At 42.6% G+C, this 24,354-nt stretch overlaps 2 protein-coding genes across 4 annotated transcripts in view; one reads left to right on the top strand and one right to left on the bottom strand.

Annotated features, from left to right (window-relative positions):
- The window catches only part of LOC144115488 (putative helicase MOV-10), a 59,464-nt gene extending 42,715 nt beyond the window's left edge, over nt 1-16,749 (bottom strand). For 2 of the 3 annotated variants that reach the window (XM_077649891.1, XM_077649893.1), the window contains exons 1-6: nt 16,626-16,749; nt 14,714-14,844; nt 12,715-12,949; nt 7,066-7,337; nt 3,525-3,647; nt 1,042-1,201 (exon numbers count right to left, since the gene is read on the bottom strand). In XM_077649891.1, the coding sequence (XP_077506017.1) occupies nt 1,042-1,201; nt 3,525-3,647; nt 7,066-7,337; nt 12,715-12,949; nt 14,714-14,844; nt 16,626-16,661 (957 nt within the window). In that variant the 5' untranslated portion in view covers nt 16,662-16,749. Of the gene's footprint in view, nt 1-1,041; nt 1,202-3,524; nt 3,648-7,065; nt 7,338-12,714; nt 12,950-14,713; nt 14,845-15,165; nt 15,323-16,625 lie in introns of those variants that run through there. The other variant, XM_077649892.1, reaches the window with a different exon arrangement.
- Nucleotides 15,519-22,882, top strand: Snapin (SNAP associated protein). Its single transcript, XM_077649907.1, has 4 exons — nt 15,519-15,721; nt 16,040-16,086; nt 17,052-17,170; nt 22,530-22,882. Exons 1-4 carry the CDS (start codon nt 15,558-15,560, stop codon nt 22,623-22,625), a joined length of 426 nt encoding a protein of 141 aa, XP_077506033.1. The 5' UTR covers nt 15,519-15,557; the 3' UTR covers nt 22,626-22,882.
- Nucleotides 22,883-24,354: the final 1,472 nt, after the last annotated feature.

Below are 24,354 nucleotides of genomic sequence, written 5' to 3'. Positions count from 1 at the left end.
AAAGTTTTAACACCTTCTTGCCCAAGCTGGTCACGTGGCATGCGTCACCTGCCCAGGTGGCTTTATCTTTTGTGCTGCTACCACGTCCAGGCACAGCCAGCTAGCACACACAAAAAGGAGTGCACTAAAGCTTTGTCACACTCATTGAAGCTGCGTCAGTCAGTCTGCATGCGGTGCCGACACATTTGCGGGATGTAATAGTTATATGTGGGGCCTTCAATTGCTGCTCTTAACTGCAACTGCGCCACGCGCAGCTGTTGCTTTTAAGCGAAGACTCTGTGACACCAGGCACATGCACCGCGCACCTAGCGCCCTCCTGCATTAGGCTTTGGAAAGAGGCACCCACCTCCATGTGTCTCGTGCTAACTCCGCTTTGTGCTTGTGCCATCGCACTTTTTCATGTGGAGAAGAGCGGCTGTGGCAGCTGTAGTCAGCTCAGACTCATTCCATGGAAATCAAGGATGCTGCGCGTCCTGCGACTAGAAAGATTTAGCATAGCACGATCCGCTTCTTCAGACAGCCACTGTGAATGCGCAAATCAGCCTGAGGATGCCACAGGGCACCGTCTGGCTGTTTGCATGCCTGCCCCAACGGGACCAACCAGCACATGCATACAGGTGGCGCAAGGAAGCGGATCACGCTATGCTAGATCTGTCCATTGATGCATGCTGCCGTGACGGTTATGGTGTGTGCACATGTGCCGCAGGTAACGCGGCCGCTGACACCTGGTAGGTACGAACCTGGGCACCGTACTTCCGCCTGCTCGCATCTCTTGCTGCGAGCACGGGCATATGCTGATTGGCTCCAGCATGCGTGGGAGCGCAGGCATGTGGCGCAGAGTCTGGAATTTTGTTGTGCGCACACGGCGGTGCCATCCCGGAGGAGGTACACTGAACCGAAACCACACGCACCACAAGTTCCAGAAACGTTATTCACTTGGGACAAATACTTCGAGATTTCGAATACCAAACATTCGGATGTAATCGAATATTTGCACTTGCCTACTATTTACGGTTTAGTGAGAAAGAAGCCCACTGTTACCTCTAGAATGTACAACTTGGACTCTTTACTTTTGAAGATGGGGACGTCAATCATGTCATAGCTCCGGACATCGGTGACCAATTGAGCTTTCTCAAGGTTGAGAAGTGCAGTATAATACTGGCGGTAGTTCTTTTCAGATAATGGGGTCGTTAGAAGTTTCCTGTCAAGTGTAGAAAAAATGAAAAGTGGGGAGAATAATACTCAGATCAGTAATGCGCATTCACACTGCCACTTTCAAATAGGCAACACGCAAAAGCCCTTTTCTGCTGGAATGACATTGGCTGTGGATAGTTGGAAAAAAAAAAAAATAAAATCAGTCACTTCACCTGTTTAGTCGTTCTTTGAAGCATGACAGTAGACATGATAGTGCATTCAAACTGTTAATGACAAGAAAAATGAGATACGCAGTCCCTGTGGGGTAAACAGGTATGTTCCACGTAGTGCTCTGCCACGCCACATTCGGCTTAACCACATGCCAAGATTATATACCGGACTACCACCTGCAGGAAAGTTTGCTAACCCGGTATGCTATTGCAGTTCTACTCACACAAACTTCAGAAATTTTTTTCATAGTTTTCATGCTTGGAAAAAGAAACATTATACTTGATAGCAAGTTAAAATAAAAAAACTGTTTGGATACTGAAGACAATAACATGACACTCAAGCTTACTTCTAATTATCTGACAGCTTGTAAAATAAAGGTGTCGAACATCTAAAGGCATGTGGTCACGAATTCAAATACTGCCATTTTAAATCCACGCATATTGATGCAAGGTCTTGGTTCCACAAGACTCTTCTGTAAGTAAATACTCCTCACACACTAAACTTAAACTGAACTAATCAAATTTAGGTGGACAAGCCTCACTTGCCTTTGGAGAGAAATAGGAGCTTACAACAGTAAAAACACATGCAACTTAATTGCCCACAGTAAGCAAACTGTTCGATTACAGACAATTATGGAACACACTGAACACAGTGCATTCATGTGTGCAAAGGACAACACAAGTTCAGACTTGACTGTTCTGAAGAGCTAGGTTTTCATAACGGTACAGTGCAAGCCAGGCTGCATGGAGGGAAACTCCATGGCAACGGCTTGGCCTCAGTGCTATTAGTATGGCGTTCACAGTCAGGCGGCCACGAGATACAAGAGCAAAGTCTGCAGAGGGTCACTCAGGGTGCTGCTATGTCCCGAAAAATACTGAGAACCAAATCTGAAGTCTGCAGTGGCTTGCTCATGGTGCTGTTATAGTCCTCACAGTAGACAGTGTGTATGAAACAATGGTATGCAGCCATTTATTCAGGGTGCCACCGACAGCACACCAACCACAAGATGTGGGCCAAGCCTGCAGTGACTTGACCGCACTAGCATGATAGACTTGAAGAATAGCGATTGTGTGGATGTGCGAGTGGCACAACTTGCAATGACTTAAGGGCACTGTCCTTGAAGCAAACTGCCCATTAAAAGAATGTCTGTGCACTCCACTAAAATATGTACCCTGACCTTGCATGTTCTTTGCACTAGTATTTTCCCCACTTCTGCAGAAACGCAGCCGGTCATGAAACAGTCATGCGGAACGGTAACAATTGTAGCATAATTCAAGCTTGGTATATTGTCTTTCAGAGCTCCCTTGACAGTACATGCTGTAGCATTCAAGACTGGCTGTGAGGACAGCATGAAAATAAAGGCAAAATGTCTGTGGGGAGTTCATACATGTGCAGGTGTCCCAGGTAACGTGACTCAAAGGTGTAAACAAAAAATGGTACCAGTTACAGGAATGAAACAAATGGCTATCGTTGGCAGTTCCTACAGTGAGCACATTTCATACCATTTAACCCTTATAATGTGCTCGACATGAGCAAAACATTTTAACCAGTAACAAAGCATCCAGAAAACCAAAATTGTGCCACAAATGGCGCAACTTCTGATAGGACAGGTTGATTTTTTTGATAAACCCTGAAGAGAGCAGGATTATGGCTGCTCATCCATACCAAGAATTGTGGCTGCTATGTGCAAGACCAACATGAAAGCATTAATTGCCAAGTGCCAGAAGTTCAAAATATACATTTTTCGCTCTGACTCTGTCAGACTTTACTTGACTAGTTCAAAGCACAAACAACTTTCACAATGAAGCTACCGCCATGAAAATTATGCCATTTGTAGTCTATTTAGACATGCTACAACTTGGTCATAACTTCTCCAGTAATTTAAAAGGTGATTAACTAATTGATTAACTAGAAGTTGATTAGCTAGAAGGAATGAAAAAATACTGCAGTGAAAGCACTTGTGTGCCATTTCTACTATGTGTAGCATTTTTTTCTTCCAACACTTGGCACACATAAGCATGGATGTTCAGTATATAGTGCACATTTTCCCCACCCATTGCACCAAAATGGCCACAAGCTCTATTCTGAAAGCTGCTTTCAGGTGAAAGTTTCACAAACAAAAGTGACACTAGGTTTTTAATCTAGCCCAAGAGACTTACTCTGTCTCATGAAGAGATTCCTTCTCATACGGTGTTATGTTTTTCCAAGGCTTTAATCCATGCAGGCAAATTTTTTCAAATATTGCAGGTACATTACCAAAGGATGGGTCATTCTGATGCTCCCTGAAAATAGAAACATGATTTGATGCTTCCCTTTTCAACTGCAAACTCAGTTTTAAAGAGAAGCTGATAAGCTTTTAAAAAAAAAAAAGAAAGAATATATGGCCATTTGTCTATTCACTCACCACCTTTTAACAATTTTTTCTTGTACACTGTTGGTTCATACACATGTAAAAGTTTATACAGAGATCACTTCTACTTCTGGTGTGATCACTAGCTTGGTTTGTGTGGCAGAAATAACAAGCCACCTTCGTCAGTAAGCTCATACAGACTACAGGGGAGAGAGGCCCAGCAGCCCCTCAAACTTCCTAAAGTAGGGACATCTCTCCCCTCTCTTCTTCCTCTCGCTTTGATGCAGATTCATGTACCAAAAATGACATCCCACACAAGCCTGGGGAGGCGCACCCACCTTCCCACCCCCCCACTGTGGGGGAGACTGAAGGATGACTGCAGGGCAGCATTCTTCAAAGGTTGTCATTACTTTACGAAGTTTGAGGGGCTTTAAGCTGAGTGAATTGGTAATGCCATCTGCCAGGAAACGACAACTCACAAAGGCCACTAATAGACTTTCTCATAGTTTCCCCAAGTAGACAAGCGACAGTCACCTACTCAGCTCGCTGAGCTTGCTGTTTCGCATTTGGGTTCACTAACAATAACTTTACTTCTCTACTCCAAATGCGATTTGTGCTCATTCCAAATGCACTGGTGTGCTGCGTGAAGCTAGTCACACAGTTATCTCTCCAAATCTGAGCCAGCAGCATAAAAAAAAAGAATTTTTCAAAGTAATGAGCTAACTATGCAGGTTACTACATACCAAGTTGACCACATCCAGGTCCGAGGCTTTCATTCAAACAGGCACAATTGGGAAATGTTGACTTGACAGCGGATTAGCTCAATTGCAAATCATTATTCACAATGTGGACCTAAATGTCAGATAGACTTAAATATGCCTGCTTTTGGAATCTCACATTTCACACTAGGTGAATGAAATGCCATTATTTAGCGTTACTAAGGTGCTGACCAAGTACACATTCTAGATTAATGATACCGAACTGGCATTACCAACAGGTAAAGGAATGCCATTATAATATGCTTGCACAGGTACCATTTTAAGTTAGTTTACTGTTCAAAAAAACAGTAAACCAGTGGTGTACCGGCATGTGCCTTGAATATGGCAGCATTGATGTCTGAAAAACTCGTAACGCCAAATTTGCATGCAGCTGACCCTGGTGCATTTACAATCGCACAGACAATGGTAGTGCAAGAAGTAAAAGTGTGCTGCTGTGCCATCATGAAAAAAAAAAGAGTACCTATTTTAACTGTACGAAACGAAATCTTTTTTCTGAAAAACTGACTGAACAGCTAACACGAGAAAATTTTTCCTATCAGTGTTTTGGAGCAGTGTCTCCATCAGTTGCCGAACCTATGGTGTTGCTTAAGTTCAAGTTCGTCTTTATTTACATCAGGATGATGTAGGTAGGCCCAGGCAGAAAAGTGAAACAAAATTCACTTGAAGGAGTCCGGGCCCCCTTGCACAAGGCAAAATACAACGAAGACAATAGAGCGTGGTTAACAATATGACAAGGTAGCTGAAAAGAAAAGAACATATATGCCCACAAATATGAACACTAAAGCTATTTTTACGTTTTTTTATAATATGACAAACTGATTGATAAAATTCCAATCAAGTACACATAACTAAAAAAAAAATGCTTGCGTATGTTAGTGCATTTATCAAGAGGACTGAAAGTCACTGCTTCAAAGCGACAAGAATATCATGTGGGCTACTTTTTTCCACAGATATGCCTCTACTCGGCACATCATTTAATACATATGTGGAACGGCAAAGCATAGAACGTTCGTATTCTGTACGGCAGAAGGGAACGCACCAGAATGACTGATTTCGAAATGCATATGTTGGAATAGTGGCTTTCAGGCAGGATAGTTCTAGGAATGTAGTCTGGTGGTAGCGTATACATTTTTTATATTTTAGTGCTAAATGATATTCATATAGGTCATGAGCTAGAGTAATATGAAAGCGCAAGAAAAATTCATCTGTGTGCGCATGGTAATCCACATCTGCTATGTGCCGGTCTGCTTCCTTTTGGAGCATGAATACTATTCTATTTATGTTGGTCTGTGTTGTATTGCCGCATACTAAGGAACAGTAATTTAAATGAGGGAGGAACAGCGTGTTGTAAATTAGTATTTTTATAGACGTCGGAAGAAAGTACCGAAATTTTGCTAGTATTCCTACACATTTCAGGAGGCGACATAGAACTAACGTGAGCGTCCCAGACCATGCTCTTGCTGAAAAATACTCCAAGTGTTTTGACAGTATCTACAATTTCTATTATAAAATTCCCAAGGGCAAACTGGGGCTCTGCCATGATCGCCCTATTTCTCGCGTGGAAAATAACTGCTTTTGCCTTTTTCTTTTTTGCTTTTGAAGCATTTTCAAATGCTTCAAGAATTATTTCTTTTAGTGTTAGTAAAGTTGTTTCAGTGGATTTGCCTTGAACAAATCCATATTGAGACATAGACAGCATGTTGAATTTGCTGCAGAATTTGTATAGTCTCTTACAAATTATTTTTCCCAAACCTTTGGAAAAAACAGGCAATATAGAAATTGGTCTGTAATTCGACATGTCTTATCTCCGGTTTTAAAGATTACAATAACTTTTGATACCTGCTTCTGTTTGCACAAGCATCCTGTTGATAAGGCGAGGTTATAGATGTAAGTAAGTACTCACATCTATAACCACATCTATAAGAGGTGATGCATCCTGCTTTGTTCTAATGCCCATTTTTCTTCCCCCCCCCCCCCCCCCCCGACCCCCCCCCAAAACATCTCACTTCGAAAATTATTCATATTAATTCTACAGGTCAATAACAGATGTTCACAATGAAGACTTATCGCACTTTGAATGTGTTCCAAAGTACATCAAAGAAACTGATAGACTACTATATAAATTTTGTGTAGGCGTTCGATGTTTAGGAATCAAACATGCCCGCAAGTATGGGATATAAGCCATTCTTAGTAGCACCTGCCACATTGTGTGTGCTCTAATGGGGGAGCATGCTTAAACTTTGCACAGTAAATGCCAATCTACTGGGAAAGTCACGAATAAACGGACACTACTACTTCTGGAAATTTTAATTCAGAATTAAAACAACTTGAAGCATGCTTGGCAATACTTATTCAACATCCTTGGAACAGAGAATACGAACCATACCAGATTTTTTTTAAAGCTATCAGCTAAGATGAAGACATGCTTAGAAATAGCACATTAAAAACTCAAACTCTCTTCCGAGAAAGGGAACAGAAAAACGTCATACTCACTAAAACAGTCATACAATCACTGAAAATACTTCTGAAATGGGAGATAACTTAAAAAAAAAAAACATGCTATTGGCAAACCTTTCAGCATGGCCAGCAGGAATAATGCATTCTGCATCAGGAAGCCTTCTACAGAGAGGCTGACTGTACTCGCAAGGGTCTTGGATCTTTGGGATATTGCTTCCACTGGCATCTTCATAACAGGCAACCTCCACAAAGCGAACAATCACAAAAGATCTCTTTTCAGGGGTGTCCTCACGGAACTTGAAAACCAGGCAAGTTCTCTCCACACCTTCCCTCTTGGCTTTGCAGGAGATGCCGACATCATGCACTGAGCCAGGAGAAAGGTGCACCTTTGAGAGAAAATGGAAGTGAAAAAAGGCGCACTCATCAATGAAGAAAAGAAAAATAAAAAACCCTTAATCAGGGGTAAAACAAAACTCAACATGCACACACGTGCACGCACGCACGCACACACACACAAGCCTGCTTTCAAGAGTCTGAGTACCAAAAATATAGCACTATGCCATTACAGCCACCAGTAAGCAACTCGTGAAGCTGTTTTCAAACATTCACTTTTTGCTGGCAACTTTGAGCACACAGTTAACTAAAAGCCTGAGAAACTATGGAACGGTCTATATGGCAGTTAGCATGGCTAGGTTGACTTGACATAGGTGTTCGAGGCATTATAAAGCAGTTTACCAATCCAAGGTTGCCTTGAAAAAAAATGCTCTGTGTGCACAATTTCTCTACGAATTAACTCATCGCAAGCGTGCTATCACATGTACAGGTCATCACTTACTTAGCACCTGAGTACAGGAGATTTAAAAATACTGAATGTAAAAAATAACGAACCATCTAAATATTATTTCTCTAATTTCCGAGGAAGACTATATGACTAAAAGCTCCAAGCAAGTTGAAAGAAAAAAAAAATCTGCACTCACACTCAATATACCACATTTTGTCTTTTTGACCTGTTTCATGTTACTTCAGAGGCAATGAACACTGAGAAATAAACACTGACACCTCAAACTGTCTGCATTCTAACATGCTGTACTATCGCACTAAATGTGACCTGTAAGGTACACACACGGTAGTTTTTTTAGCAGCGCAGAGGACAAAGGACGTGACAAGTGCACAGACACGGCGCTGAAAGGACGTGACAACTGCACAGCGCCGTGTCTGTGCACCTGTCACGTCCTTTGTCCTATGCGCTGCTAAAAAAACCATGTCACACCAACTTGCCCAAGCTTCTACAGTATCAGCACGGTAGTAGGAGCTCAGTTTTTGAAGCAGACAGCCAGCCCATGGTGATGCTAGAAATCGATGCAGTTAGCCTTCGATGCAAAGTACGAATTGTACAGAATGTTTGTGCAAGATGGGTGCTCTCTGTGAAAGCTTCTTGATTTACTGTAACATGGAAACCTCAGCAGATTCATGTCAGATGAATCGCAAGTCATAGTGAGTGTGACTACCTGGGGCCATACAACATGACCAAATTTTTACAAAGGGGACAAGGCCCACAATCTCACTTGTGTCGCAAGGTTAATCGAGACTGCCAGTATGCATGCCACAGGACGAAAACTAATGGTTTAATGCTTCCGCATGCTAAACAAGTTATTTTTGTGACCTAGCACTAATGAAATGAGGTGGAGAACATAAGTAACTAGTTGTCAAGAGTTATCAAATAAGCAAAGGCGTTGATTGTGCCTGCCGAAAAAGGGGTTTGGTCTTGCTTTTTCTTTGCTACTTATAGGCACAGATTGAAGTAAACGGAGCATGCAGCACTGCTTTAACGTCTCCCATGTAGGTATTCACAAGGGCGCCATACAGTCGCACATAAACACCATATGGCTTATTTTTAATGAGAGGTGCAAATGCAGTTAGAACAGTTCAGCATGCTTCATTTATTGCCGCATCAGTACATATTAAAAGCATTACACAAATAAGAGGTAGACAGGAGTACTATTTGACAGGAGGACCATTTGATAACTGCACGCCCCTTATGTATTGTGCAACACATCACAGAGTCTAAACTGCAGAAAGAGCAGTGGCAACTGGTGTTGCTAACATTACGAGCAGTGCAGAGGCTTCTGTGGGTAGTACGTGCTGCTAGTACTGAGTGTATGAGGTAGTATGAGTGAAAAGTGGATGCCACAATGTTTTTTGCTTCATTCATTCTGTGCACATTACTTGCACTATCATGACATGCCATGCAACAAGGTGCACCTAGAATAAAAACAGGTTATAAAAAATTGCTGGTAGTTCTTCACACTACCGTTTGCTACGAGGTACTTTCTCTCCAATATACTTTTAAAAAGCCTGCGACTCCACATAGCTCCAACTGATTTTATTTTTCAACATTAACACTGCAGAACCATACATTTTTCAGTCATAACAGAATGAATGCACAGCTATACAGTGTAATCCACTTATAATGATACCAGATATAACGATACATCACTTATAACGATCAAATTCTTTATCAATTCTCCCATTGCCCCTACATAAAAATAAACTGCATATAACGATGGGATTATCAGTGAAACAACAGATACAACGATAACATTCTGGCCGCCTGGATGGTGTTTACTACTAAAATTTGTCTGAAAATTTGATAAAAAAATAAAATACTTTGAAGCTAATGACATAAGAACTCCGCAGACGGACTGGTGTGGCACAATCCGTGAGGGAGCATTGCCCATGGCCTTGGGAACCAAGCGCTATATCGTCACACTCGCTGGAGGAAGGAGCATGCTTAGCCGCTGCCGCGCAACGCTGTCTCACACAAACACAGTTTCCACCAGAGATGGTTGGGAATTCACTTTTTTTTATTATTTAAGCATTTGCTTTCCTTGCGTGTTCCCCCTTTTGCGCTGTCTGCAGCACAGCCCTTGGCAGCGCACGAAGATGCTGTGCACTGATTCGCAAGTTTCACGTATGGTGTTGCTGCCACACGGCTTGGGCCAATGTCTCCCGCCTAACTTCTGTACTGTTATTTCTATTGCACAGTGCTTTTAGCGTGTTACTGAGTTTTCAATGGCATTTTTCACACAGCCACGGCAGTACGTTAACATAACATTCAAGCACACCTGTAAAGCACATGATATGGGCAGAAAACAAAAATAACCACATTTTCAATCCATTACAGTGCTGGAACTGTCTGGTCAAAGGCAAAATAAATCTGCGTACATTCCTTTCAATTCTAAGCTCAGGAAGGAGTGGATTATCAAGTTAATTAAAATGCCAGTGTTGTCAAGTCGGTTACTCATGCTGAAAATTTAAAGCAGCGCTTTGAAACAGGGAAGACGGAGAAACACACAGCACAAACGCTGTAGCTGTCCCGTTGGATGTGTTCTTTCAATTGTCGTTTTTACGCGCGGCTTTAAATTTGCTGCATAATCAAGGTTCGCACTGCATAATCTCCAAGACTGTGGCTGTTTTTAGTGCGCATTTCTGTCGCAATTATTTCTTCTTGCGTACCACTGGTGAGCAGTGATCTTGACTAACAGAAATTGTGAACCGCCCTTAAAGCCATTTTTTTAGCAGTGACCACTTGACCGTACAGGTACATTTTTAAGAGATAAAAAAAAATGTTTCTTGCATGATTCAATTCATGCAATGCTTGCAATCAGTAGTTGAAGGGCGCACTATAAATATGGAGCCTGTTTAACTTTACGACGAAGTGGAGCTGCATCTGAAACATTTGTGGCACCGAGGAAGTAATAGTATGGCTCCTCCTAAAAACCAGTGCTAGCTACCTCGATTGTCAAGCGATCGCTGCTGAAAAATATTTCTGTAAAGGCTTGCTTCTAGGCTTGCTCATGCATGATTGACGTCACTAAAAATTGTTGCCTACCTGTAACGCTCCAAAATAAATCAGCAGGACTCAAATGCGCACTGCTGACCGTCATTGCTACTTTCTATTCTTGCTTTCTTCTTCTTCCTAGAGCACGATTTTTTAGGTTTTACTTGCCTAAGCAGCTAAATGCGATGGTGTATGTGCAGAAATTGAGCGAAAAGCGGGGCCACTGACTACGAACATCTTGGAACGCTAGATAAAAGCCATAGATTTTCTGAGTATCCATGTTTTCTCTCGGCATATGTGTCCTCGCCGCCTTTCTTCCCTTGATTAGAGCCGCCACGGTACGTGTCACACCTGCCGCTCCACGCTGTCAGAAACCAAATGTTTTGCATAAAAGACCAGCCGCACTTGCATCGGGTGGTTTATTCGGTCATTCCAGCTCCTATAGGTGGCGCGGCGGTTGTACCACATGGCGGACGAGGCGGTGATGGTGCCGATGCCATGGCGTGCGTCTCTATAGAAGCAAAGCGGCTTCTTGACATTTTGGCACCTTTCGTGTGATTTTTAGAGTCCAGATAAGCGGCAGTAAATGATTGTTGGTTATTAATAAGATCCTATGCTTAAGTTTGGCTGCAATACAGGCTCAAAATAATTTTTCATTGATATGAGCATGGAATCGCTAGTTCGCAAGTGCCACAAAAACTCCGTTGGCGTTGAAACCTGAGAACTCCGCATAGTAAAGTGCAGCAAACACTTTTAACTGCAATTTTTTGCGCATTCACTTTCTTGTTCTTTCGGCACTCCGACGCTATAGTTGGTGCTAACACGAGTTGATGCGGCCCTTACCCGCATAAATACGGCATGTGTATTGATTGTGCGCTGATCTTATAAGGACACATTTGAAAAGAAAATCAGAGAATACCCTTTTATGCCTTGAGGCTGTTATCTACTTATACTCTTACTGTACAGAGAATTAGAGTTACTAGTCTTAGTCAATGTTTACTGTGTGCTGTAGTGTGACAGAGTGTGCACCCTAAGCTATCAGCCCATTCTTTTTATTGCTTAGTGAACCAAAATGTGTGACATACTAGTTAGTGGAGTTTTTGGGATGCTTTCTGCCTAACTGCCGAAACTTGCCTGACAGATATGGACTGAGGCAAGCAAAGTACAGTGACCACTGGGCTAGTGCTGAATAAGAGGTTCTCAGAATGTATAGCAAGTGAAGAGAATTACTGCCAGGAGTGAAAAGGATGAAGAGAGTAATTTTCAAAAGGTGCTGGAGGAAAAGTTAACCATGTATGAGTTGCCATTAAAAGATGGAGAGCCAAGCAATACCTACACGTGGCGACAGCATTCCTTGGCAATGAAAAATGGCTACAGGGGCCAAGTGTCCGCCATGTCATTCCGCCAAACAGGTCAACAGCACAATGGTGCGCCAGGCCACCTGGCGCACTGCGTATACCTGTCACGCTGTCACTGGAATAGGTGGTGCCATCTATGGAAGCTTCTTGTAACTAGAAATGCTTAAAACAAATTTCTTCCTGCCATGTATTGTCGCTTCATTCGGTTAGTGCTTAAATAACAATTCTGCGGTATGCAGTAAGAATCAGGAAGAGGCTTGCGAAATGCCAATCAAAAAACACTGAAAACAGAAACTTAGTCAAAGGCCTGTTTAAGACAGCCCAATAGCATTAAATAGAACACAGTTTAGGTGATGCATGTAGTAGCCTCTCAGGCAAAGTTTGTGATTTTCAGGTTCAGTTGTCCTTATACCAAACATGAACCAGCTGTTTGAAGAATATTCGTGAAGGGAGGAACGACACATGGTTGTGCGCACAAGAGATGATGGTCGCCACGGAGGGGACCTTGAAAATAGGAATGAAAAAGAAAGCAAAAAAATCAAGGAAGAAAACGGACACACTCACATGCTTTTCCATGTCATATGAGCTGCCATAGTCCTCAAGATGCATAACATTACTTGGCTCAAGCAAAAAACAGTGCAGCAGATCAACACCATTTTCTGCATCACTTGAAAGTTGCACACGCATTTTGTGCTCAACGTGCTTGAGCAACTTGACACGAATAGAGACAGAGAAGTGGACTTGACTGGTGGTCAAACAATGTACGGAAACATGGCACTTGTTACGTAGCAGTGGTCCCCTGTGTGAAAAAAAAGGCAGAAAACAAGTTACAGTACCTTCATAAGAAAGATTGCTTTAGTATAGATATGCAAATAAAGCCAGTGCTTCCAAATGTCATAAAGTGCACTCCTTTTCAATGGTTAATTTTCTAGGTTAAAAAGTTTTATAAGATGAGGCAAGTGTTCCAACCAGTAATGTTCAATGTGCCCCACATCTAAATCCCCTCCTCAATTTAGTGGTGTGTTGAAGCAACTGCCTGATGAACTAATTTCCAGCATGTACAAGACTTCAATCAATTATTCATTGCCAATTCATGGCACAATGAACAAAGCTGTCCTTTCGGGAAAAAATGAGGCTGCAATACAGCAGCACTTCTAAATTCACATTAGTTATGAACTAATATGATTATGCTCTGCAACCCGCTGGCTTAGCTTTTCCCTCTGCTACTACAGAGACCATGAACACCAACATAAAGCAAGTCCAAATATACAGACTGCTTTTCATGGATTCTGAAAATGCAGATATTACACAGAAAATGGGGCTTTGTGAGAAATGGCATGAAAGCAAAAACCAGTTGCGACTCATTAAATGCTTTTCTGCTCTACAAGCAAATAAAATTTTATGACAAGCAAGTTAAATTGCTGTGCTTTGCATGTGTTTCCACAAATAAACATGCACAAGTGCGAAAAAATGAGACACTTTGTGGCTGGGGGTGGTTTTTTTGTGGCCATATGGAGTGCACGTACCAGAGACATGAAAATGGGGGAATAATTAATCCAGTGGTACCTAGGGTTGGAGCTGAAACGGTTTCCAGTAACATTATGATGTTTTTATGTCAAACACCGGTTCCCAGTGGCTGCCACGAATGTTGACACTTGAACAAAAAAACATGCTGCCAGCAATTTAGGCATGAAAATTTAGATATTCTAAGGGAAAATCCAGGGGATTTCCATTTGCGAACTTATGCAGATATGAAGCTTGGGTTCACCCCCCATCACCTGGTGATACAAGAGTGCATGCCATGGAAATACAAGCGGTCACAAATCCAAGGAAATTTTCCAGCTGAAAGGATTATAGCAACTTCTGTGGGATACAAAAAGTGTTTTACTGTTAGAATGCATTACACACAAGACAAAAATTACTAGAGAGACATATGCTTCAATCATGACGAACTGTAGGCATTTGTTGGCAGGTGTGCTGCTCCTCCACGACGATGTGCCAGCTGGAAAGTCATGCAAATCACATGCTGCTATCAGGAAACGCAGCTTCATGGAGTAACTATCCACCCTACAATTCAGACCAGGCTGGCTCCCAATTACTTTTCCTTAATTTCGTAGCCTGCAGAAATTTGCACGGGCAATTTCCTGATGATAAAACAGTCAAAGAGGTGAAAACAGGGTGCCTACAGGAGCAAGAAGCCTCTGTTCGAAGGCCATCCTATCACTAGAGGCGAAGTGGGATAAGTGTGTTGAGGTCTCGGAGACCTAAAAAATAGGAAGTTGAATTTGATTTTTATATTGATCACTCGCAAGTGTTTACATCGGACTAAGCGTAGTATGCAATTAACTGAATCATTTGATGAAATGTAGGCAAGTGTCACAACCAAACGTATTATCAAACAAACCCAACTCCGTGAGAAATATGCGAGCAAATGAGCCGGCGGTTTGACATGAATCAGTGGTAGTTACACCGCGGTGCCGCAAAAGTTTGAAAATGCAGCAAAATTTTACATCACAAAATTCGGTGCGGCACTTCACAATCCACAGTTTGTCTATTTACTTACTCATTTAGCCACAGACATAACTTGATGTGCTCCTCTTGGTGCTCTTGGCTCTTGAAGTGAGCATGCGCGTCCTCAAGAGCCGACCAATGGCCACACATTTGGCAACTGAAGTCCGCCTTTCGGCTGACAACCTAAAAAATGAAAGCAAAAAGAGACGGCGAGTGAGCCACTCATAACACTAATCAAATCTGCATGCTGTTGTTGCACTGCATTAATTGTTACCACAGTCCGGAAAACGAAACTATAAAAATGACTTTCAGCCAATTTAAACCGCACGGTCAAACTACAGGCCGAACTAAGACCGAAACCAACAAGGCTCAAGGTCTGTGAACACACGCGCGAAATTCAATAGCTTACGACCAAGCTAACTAGCGCACTGCAAAAAATACTCGAGAAATGATTGTTCGAGCTTCTACACACCACACGCGAAAAACGACCAGAAACTAACGTACCGAACAGTCCATAATCCCAGCTAACTCGGGTCATCAACGGAGAAATGTTGTTAATGAAAATTGTCGATGGCGGACATTGTCACAAAGAGCACGCAAAATCGTCTAAAAACGCACGAGCAGCATTCGAGCATTCGCGCTTTGATTGCTTTGGTATGCTTCTGGCGTGCTGCCGCTGTTGCTGCCGCACAGCGAGCAGCACGAGCGTAACCAATAAGTTATGTTCCAATCTATTGAAAGATCTTACATATCCGATATTTAAGCCTTGTAAAACCTCTGAAATATTTTGAAACCATATTTTTTTTATATACTGAGGTGCAGCTCGAATTTATGGATCCAACTATTATAGTTCTTGACAAAGGCTGGACCAGCTGTACCACCAGCTGGGCCAAGGAATGGCCGCTTGCAGCATTATGGACGACAGTGAGAATGCGACTTCAATAGATGATCGCAGTGAGGCGTATTCAGAAGCATCTGCCCGAGACTGCATAACTGAAGGCATCATTGGTCTTTTGCTTCCGACCGTGGAGCAGATAGACGAACGAGTGAAGTCCACTCGGTGCGTAATTTTCCCCTGTCATACATGCGCGCATACCAAGCATTCGCTGGTGGGCGTGACATGATAGCGAGTTACGCTACGTTGCAAGAGATTTTCTTGAGTTTAAAGTTGACATTCCTCTTTGCGAAAAATTATATCGACAGCTGATGTGCCGATTGAAATGACTAAAATTCTTGCCCCATTAAGTTATTAGTTGCGAACCATTTTTGTTGGTGGTGACTCAGGGACCAGTTCACGTCACTAGAACTGACGTTGGAAAAGAATAACTCCAAACCATTCATTCTTATTTAAAATTGATTTCATTTTGTTTTGTTTCAGGATCAGTCAGCTGGAGCTTCGGCAACATATTGACACTTTGGCAGAGGGTGAGAGATTGGTTCTATGTTGTCAGGACAAAATTTATGCATTCTTGAGACCATCCGTTGCCACTTGACCCCTAAGCACTGTCAGAAACATTGTCTTAGTTCTAATTGGTTTTAATTTTAACACGCTGTCTGTGTGTGCGCAAGAAACATTGTCGTAGTTTTAATTGGTTTTAATAACATTCTGTCTGTGTTTGCGTTTAGCATGCGAATTGCAAAAAGCCGAGCGGCATGTTTATAATTGGCAGATGTTTGGTTGGTTAAAATTCGAGAAATAAAATCGATTTACTGTGTGCTGGTGAGGACACTCTTGATCAGTCGTAATGGCTGTAAAACAGTTGGTTTTAAATGCAGACAAGTGCAATCTAACCTTGTGTTTGGCCTTCTGTCACACAAAGCATCACAGAAAATTAGCACTGTCACTGTAAGTATCGAGACCAGTAACGGATAAACAAAATTATATAAGTGGTTTTCCTCCTAAAGTTGCTGAATGAAATAGGTCATGAAGACGGTCCAAAATGCATGGTAGGTACAGGGCTTACCTCCTTGTCATCTTTTCCGTTAATACTTTCTACCATGTAGACTGCCTTATTGTGCCGCTGGTAATAGCGTGGTAGTGCCCCATTCTTATCTTCCACATAGATTGCCTGATTGTGCTAATAATGGTGGCACAGGAGTACTGTGTTCTTATCTATCATGTAGATTGCTTGATTGCGCTGATAATGGTGGTACAGTAGCAGTCTATTCTTATTACCTGCCATATGGATTGCCTGATTTTCACAGCAGTGCTTGAGCCAGTTACAGGGAAGGAGGTGAACTAGGTAACAATAAATTTTCAGGGTTGTTGCAGTATTTTAATAAATTGTTTTCAAGACTTTGGCCCTAATTCTGCTGTTTCATTGTTTAACTAGGTAGTTTTTGTCAAGACTGGGTGTAATGTTGTGTTGTGACAAACTTTGTTTTTGCAGACCTTCGAGTATTGTCTGAAAACCAGCAGATACCCTACGACCTTGACAGCTATGTTAAGAAGCTCGTAAATGCCAAAAGAAGGGTAGTGCTTGTTAACAGCATTCTTCAAAACACACAGGTAAGTTATGTGGGAGAGGCCTTTTTCCTGCAGTGGACATGATCTGCTTGATGATGTAGTCAAAACAACATGAAACTTTCATTCTGGTGCATTTGAAATTGCACAAGTTCAAGTGTAGTCCAATCCAGTGACCTGGATGGTCTTGCTTTCGTTTCACTGAAGGATTACCCCCTCAAGTACGAGCTTGTGCCGCTTGTTGGTGTCTGCCTAGTTGTCTGTAGAATAATCAGCCCCATTATGTATATTTAGGTTCCATGCAGGAGTGAGGCAGTGGGAAGTTTAGTTTGTTAACCAGGTGCTTCCTGTGACAGTGTTGCACATGATTCACCTGCTTGACCAATCCTCCTTGCAATTTAATCATCAGCATGAGGGTAACCACTCATTAATGCCATAGCATTTAGGTTGCTGTCTCAAAAAATTTCTGTCGTCTCCGTCATGAAATTCCCCGATTGGTCAAGAGAGGTCATGTGATCTTGTGATGTCGCCACAACCTGCTCACTGGGTTGCGAGTTACCTGCCCATTGTGGCGCTGCACATAAGCCTTACAGGAGCTCGGGAAGAGCAACCCAAGTTTCACAAGCCTGACTGGTGGCTGTGTGAAACGGCCACCTGCTGAGGCAGTGGCGCATTGCTTAACCGCTGTACCACTGCACCAGGAGTCGTATGAGGACTCCCCACGATCTATGAATGCAATTGAAAGGGTCGTGATGTCATCAACACCATGCGACCACCAGTGGACCAATCATAGCACCACCGAATTAGAAAATTTGAGGGCCCCCAAAATTTTGAAAGTAGGCTCACCCCAGAAAATAGATTAAGGTGGATTAGTGGATCGGCTTTGTGTACTCCCATATGATAATCCAATGGAAGGTAAATGGAATTTTCTATTGATGACTCATACATACGAATAGGAACAATGGAACCGGTTCCAGCCGGAGTTCTGGTAGTCATTGTAGGCACCATGAAATTGCATTCTCTTCTCTCTAGTTAAGAAAGCTTACAGTCTGTTTCAGCAAATAACACACTTGGTATTGGCACTTGACCACTTTTTCTGCAATTAGTGTGGAAACTTTCGTGTAAGAACCTAACTGCTAAAAGCAAGTGTAGCCAGCTGAATAGACATTGAGTTGCCACCTGGAAAAGACCAGAGTAAACCTGTCTCTGCTGCCTGGGTTCCTGTTCTTCTGTGTAGCACATGGTGACGCCAGTCCAGCCATTCGGCTGTACTTGCTTGACCATTGTTTAGTTCACAAACAAAAACAGTTTTCCGTTCATTTTGGATGAATGAGGCAAGTGCCAGAGCCAGGTCATTGTTTAACAAAATTGCATTGTGACGTTATAATTTTGAAGCCTAATTGCCCTTTTTCGAGCCATTTTTTTTTTATGTCCTGTACCAAGCTTCTGCCACCTTATTCTCCATCAGTCCATTTACTACTTCCTGTCTGTTTTGCAGGTCAATATTTCATTAGTTGTTTTTAGATATGCAAATTCTAGGCTAACCATATCTCTTACTCTGTGTGTGGCTGAAAGGACTTGCACGAAATTAAAACATGCTCTGGTTTTCCTTTTCTTGCATGCAGCTTAATGAGAAACATATGAAGTGTTGCCGTGGAGGCTAAAGCTATGCCCCCCTCCTCATTCTTTTTTTCTTTTGGTCAGCACTTGCTCTCTTGGCGCAGACTGCAGCTCTGTTGTTGTTGGAGGATGTTTTGGTTTTAGTTTTAAAGGGGTTTAACGTCCTAAAGCGACTCAGGCTATGAGGGCCGCGTTTATGCAGGATGTATTTTGCTGTCTAAACCTACTTTCAGACATCAGCATAATGCAATTTATTCCAGATAATTTGAGCAGGTACTGCCAACATATCTGGCACCGGTCAATATCTGCCATCAAATGCTGCTTTCATATGAGTGCAAAGTATTCAGCGGTTCAGCAGTTTATCAGAAAGCAGCATATGCTTTTGCCTCTATATTTATTTCAATGCTTGCAAAAAAATTTTTCAACTACTGCTGGTTTGTGCCGAGATTTCATGCAGAGATTGCATTTGTGGGTTTGCCTCATGCATAACACTTTTGGCACTGGTACTACTGACCTGGTTTGTGTGGCAGAAATGAAAATCTTTAACTGTTGCCGAGCTTGGCCTTAGGGAGGTTGAGCTTGGCCAGCAATGTGTATTAGCTTTGCCTGCTATGAAGAAAGCACTATACAGGAGCCCTGCCCTCTCCCAGCAGACCTGGTGGCTGAACTCACTTTTCTGAGCCAGGCTTCACAGCAGTGGCATTCTCCAGTGTCTGCTGCATCAGTCGGGAAAACACTGATGCGAACTATATTATAATAGGCAGCAGACTTCTATATGAAACCTTTGTGCAAAATTTGAGCCTGGGCAAATGAACAGGGAGAGAAAATTTAGTAGTTGTTTAGGTATATTTATATTTTTACAACTACCAGTGGTGGAACTGGCAACTGCCCTTTTGTAGCAGGTTTTGTAGCAGAAGAAATCGCAGTTTGTAGCAGCAATTGCAAGTTTTGTAGCAGAAAAAAAAAACTGTTTCGTAGCAAAATTTCATGTCTTGAAACACTTAAATAAAGAAGGCTTGTTTTACTTCTGGAACAGGCCACGTGTTTATGATGACCTGTCCATGTAAAAACAAGGTTTAAGCCCAAATTAATTCTGAAGTGCTGTCCTTTCCTTAAAAAGCCCCAAAAATAAGCAAACAGGAGATTTTGCTAAAAACAAAGCCATTTTTATTCAGAGGGAAGACATACGATGTATGAAACAATGCTATAAAAATGATACCATTCTTAAAACTGCAAATTTTAGGTACTTTTTCTTCTCTTTTCTTGATGACTCCAGCTCAGACAGCACCGTGGCGAGCATTCTTCAGAAGGGCTTGCAACATCTGCAGAATTTTTAGACTTGACTCCTTTTGCAAAAAGCAGCTCAGCATTGGCGATCATATTCCTGGCCAGCCTGATCTTTTCCAGTACCTTCTCTTCATTCTGACCTCTTTTCTGGGTGTCCTTGTGCGGTACATCAGCCTTCTTTTGCTTGTTTTGCATGTGCCTCTTCTGCTGCATCTGCCTCCAACTACTGCAGCTGTCACTTCCGCGATCCTTTCCCCGCTCTGATTAATCGTTGTATCAAAGGAATGGCAGCTGGATTTCGGCCGAAACGCTGGGAATATGTCATTACAGACCGAAGCCTAATTACACTTTGTATTGAGGGCCGCCGCGGTGGCTGAGTGGTTATGGCGCTCGGCTGCCGGCCCGAAAGATGCGGGTTCGATCCCGGCCGCGGCGGTCGAATTTCGATGGAGGCGAAATTCTAGAGGCCCGTGTGCTGTGCGATGTCAGTGCACGTTCAAGAACCCCAGGTGGTCGAAATTTCCGGAGCCCTTCACTACGGCGTCCCTCATAGCCTGAGTCGGTTTGGGAGGTTAAAGCCGCATTAACCTAACCTACAATTTGTATTGAAAAGGACGATCGCCCTCTCAGCACTCGCCGATTTTCACTGAAGCCACTCTCCATATGAGCATTGCTATGCGAAAGGTACAGGAGTGCTTTTACGAGTGCCGCCAATAAGCGATATTTTCGAGCCCCATCCTCTTGCTTGAGGTCGAGAAGTTTTTGCCAGAAGTCATCAAGTCGTTCGGATTGTCTGGCTAATATCTTCTGAGACACAAGACTAAACTCATCCATCAGGGCGGAGACCTCGTGAGCTGCAATGACCTCCGGCAGCGATGACCAGCAGGGATGAAGATGGACACTTTCTTCGCGCCTTTTTCTTCCAATCAGCATGGGTCTTGAACAGTGTTGCCGGCAGATGTCAGATTTCGCGACAGTGAATTTCGGTTTTGCTCTCGGCAGAGTTATTTAGCGCCGTTTTGGCGCAGACATGGTGCAAAAGTAGGCAAAAAAATCGATTTTGTAGCAGCGTGTAGCAAGATTTCTGATTTGGTGCAGTTTGGCGCAATTGGCGCAGCAGTTCCATCACTGAACTACTGTACACCTGCTTTCAGTAGCACTGTAACTTATGGTGCATGAGGAGAAATTAAATATTTTGGCTTAAAATGGAGTTCTGCATAATGGGCACCTACTGTGTGGATCAGTGACCAAGGTGTTCACTGTTGAAGATGAGTGCACAATTTAGTTTCTGGTCTTGGCAGCTGCATGTCAGTGGGTGTGAAATGAAAAAAAAAAAAAAAGTTAAGATACTGTTGCTGTATGTCAGAGAACCCCAGGTAGGCATAACCCAGGTGGGTTGATAAGCAAAACTATTCTGGAACTTTTTGATAATAAATGTAATGTTCCATTTTCAAAACTGATAACCCAGTGGAATTCTGTGCCTGTTATCACATATACTGCTATTATGTAATGTCTGGTAGATGTGCATGTTTTGCATGTTTTCTTTAGCCCTTTTCACCCCTTGGTATTGCTTTCCAATGCAAAATCTTTTTACATTTTTGAAAGGCAGTGACACCAATCATGGTAGTAAGTGACTAGACTGATAACCAAGTGCAGATAGGCTAGCAAGCTATGAGGCACTAGTTTTATTTGCTGTAGTAATCTCTGCTGTGAACATGAAATCTCAGTAGTATATTGCAGATAAAGGAGGGGCATATTTATGGGCAACTCTTAGAGGGGATGGTGTGGGGGGGGGGCTGATATTGGCTCAGGGCTTTTAACTTTTCACATCAAAACCATGGGAGCCAGTGTGGATTTGTTGCAGAAAATTTCTCGCTTGGAGGGGTTAGTTGCGTCCTCCTTTGTAGCCCCCTTTCAAAATCCACCTCTGGTATAATGCAAACATAATTCTTCCTCCTCTTAGAAAGACTGAATACATATTGCAAGAGAAGGCAATGTTCATGTTCTTCTAGTTATACATTACTGAATTCATTAGTCTCTTGTAATGGCACATCTAAGGTTTATGTCAGACCTGGTATTTTTCATGGCAGACATAGAAAAAGCTGTTGATGAATGGGTTTCCAGCCAACCGAATACTTGTAGGGAAAAAGGAAAATGCTTGTAAATGGCTTTGTGCTTGCGAGTCTTCTGTATTATTGGAACAGCATCAAGATATGTTTTTGCTGATGATAGGTTGCATTTCTGAAGATTGCTTCGGGCAGCAATCTTTTTTTTACTGTAGAGTTGTTATTGTATTGCTGCAGATTTTTTCATGGCAGCCACATTTTGTCCCCATACAGATGCCTAATTGCTTGAAAGTTGTTTTCTTAAGGCAATTTAAATGCATCTTATCTGTGATCTCTGCTGACTTGCACTTTTTTTTTTTCATTCCTGTTGACAACAAAGGCCATGAATGCTAGGATTCATCTCCCTCTTTTTTTTCTCTCTCATTTCCAAGGAACGGCTGAACAGGATCAACCAGAGCATCACCCGTGAAAATGAAAGACGTACAGCACTGTTGGAGCCGCAAGGCTCAGTGCCAGGCGAAGGATAGCCATGTACTACTTTTCTCGCCTTTTCCATTTTGACATTCCTTATGAATGGTGAAAATGCCACTGCTTGAACACTGTGCAGAGGTTAGTTACCAAAGGATGTTTGACTGCACATCGACATACTGCTCAAGGCCACTTCTGTGTCATTATATGTGAAATTCACCTCTCAAATGAGAAACAGGTATTAAATGTAACCAATGATCAGCTAAGTGCAAATAAAGTTCATGTGTATATAGGCTTTTTAGCCATTCAAAACATAGCAGTGTGTGTCTGTGTTCCTTTGGGCTGCATTGTAAGACGAGATTGAACTGACAAATGAGTAAAAATTGACAGCTTTCATATGCCGTAGTTCTACCGTTGTCATTATGCCCTTGCAGTGACGCCACCACTATCTACACTATTTTTAGTGCAGTGTGCATGCTCACTTCATTTGTCAGTGTTGGTTCAAATGTCTGTGGTGGCAGTAGCACTTAGGACCATGACCCGCCAGTCCAGGCAATGTCCGAATTATCCGAAGGTAGAATCTGCCTTTTTCACAAGATGTGGCACCCTCTGGGGAGTGGCGAACATTCGTCTGCTACTAACAAACACGTGGGAGATGCAGGTGCTATCTTGTTCCACACAGAGCTAGCTGCGCCTGTGAAATGGCAAGTGTGTGCTTGACAGCTGCCGCCATCTGTCGCATGTGCCTGTCACTAACATGAACTGCCCATGTGCAGTAGGAGCTGGCGGTTTTATTTTCAACCAGTGGAGCTGGAGGACAAGAGGCACGCGTGCGCAGAGCGCCCTTGTGAAAAAGGCGGGTTATCGAATGCCTCCACCCCCCTCAAAAACTACCCAAGATCGCTCGCACCATAGTAATTTTATTTGGTGAAAGCCTGGGTTATAGTTCTCTGTTTTTGAAATGCAAAGTGCGCGGCAACGATTTTAATGCGTGAAGCATTGGAGGGCCCACTAGAGCGGCCACAGGTTCGTGGCCAAACTGCACACTGCATCAAGCAGTTGTCTTAATATGGGCTATTTGGACTTTTGGTCAGATGGGGCCATGTCGGGAGCCCTTCCGAATAAGCGTCTAACGCCGTAGGCTTGTTTGGGTGTAGGCATGTACTAGGCCAACTAGGCCTCCATGGTAAGGGTTTTCGACCTTTTTTCCAATACACCGTGGCCTTCCAAGGTTGAAATAAATATTTTCAGACCAGGATCATGTCAGTGGTCCGAATTATGTGGATTTCAGAATTAGGGTTGAATTAACGAGGTTTTACATACAGAATATGTGCACTAACTAGTACTACACACACTGCAGTGATAGTTGCACACAGCCTAAAACAAACAAAAAAACTTAACAAAATGTGTCTGAATAGTGTACTTTGAACAGCAGTTGGTGGCTGCATTAATACAATGCAATATATGTCAAAGCTTGAACACTGCGGTCCATTATTTGGATATACAGCTGCCACTGAGCTGGAAGTCTGTGCAACAATCAACCTACTGTGTGGAGCATATCAGCTCCGATGACAGTGCCCTCATTAACATGCTTGCTAGTTTCAGGGCTATTGAAACAGCTTTGTGGATTTGCAGTCATAACTAGCAATCAGCTCTGTTGGTATCAAGAAGTCCGTGTCATGCATTGTGGTCATGGTTACATGGCTTCTTAGAAATATACTAGTACATGCACTAGGACACTAGCGGTTAAGGAAAAGATTCTGGTGTAAAGGGCAAGGTGTTGCTTTT

This window comes from Amblyomma americanum, chromosome 1 (assembly GCF_052857255.1).
Source record: "Amblyomma americanum isolate KBUSLIRL-KWMA chromosome 1, ASM5285725v1, whole genome shotgun sequence".
Taxonomy (NCBI): domain Eukaryota; kingdom Metazoa; phylum Arthropoda; class Arachnida; order Ixodida; family Ixodidae; genus Amblyomma; species Amblyomma americanum.
The sequence above is the reverse complement of the archived record's forward strand: the minus strand, read 5'-3'. Positions and strand labels throughout refer to the sequence as shown.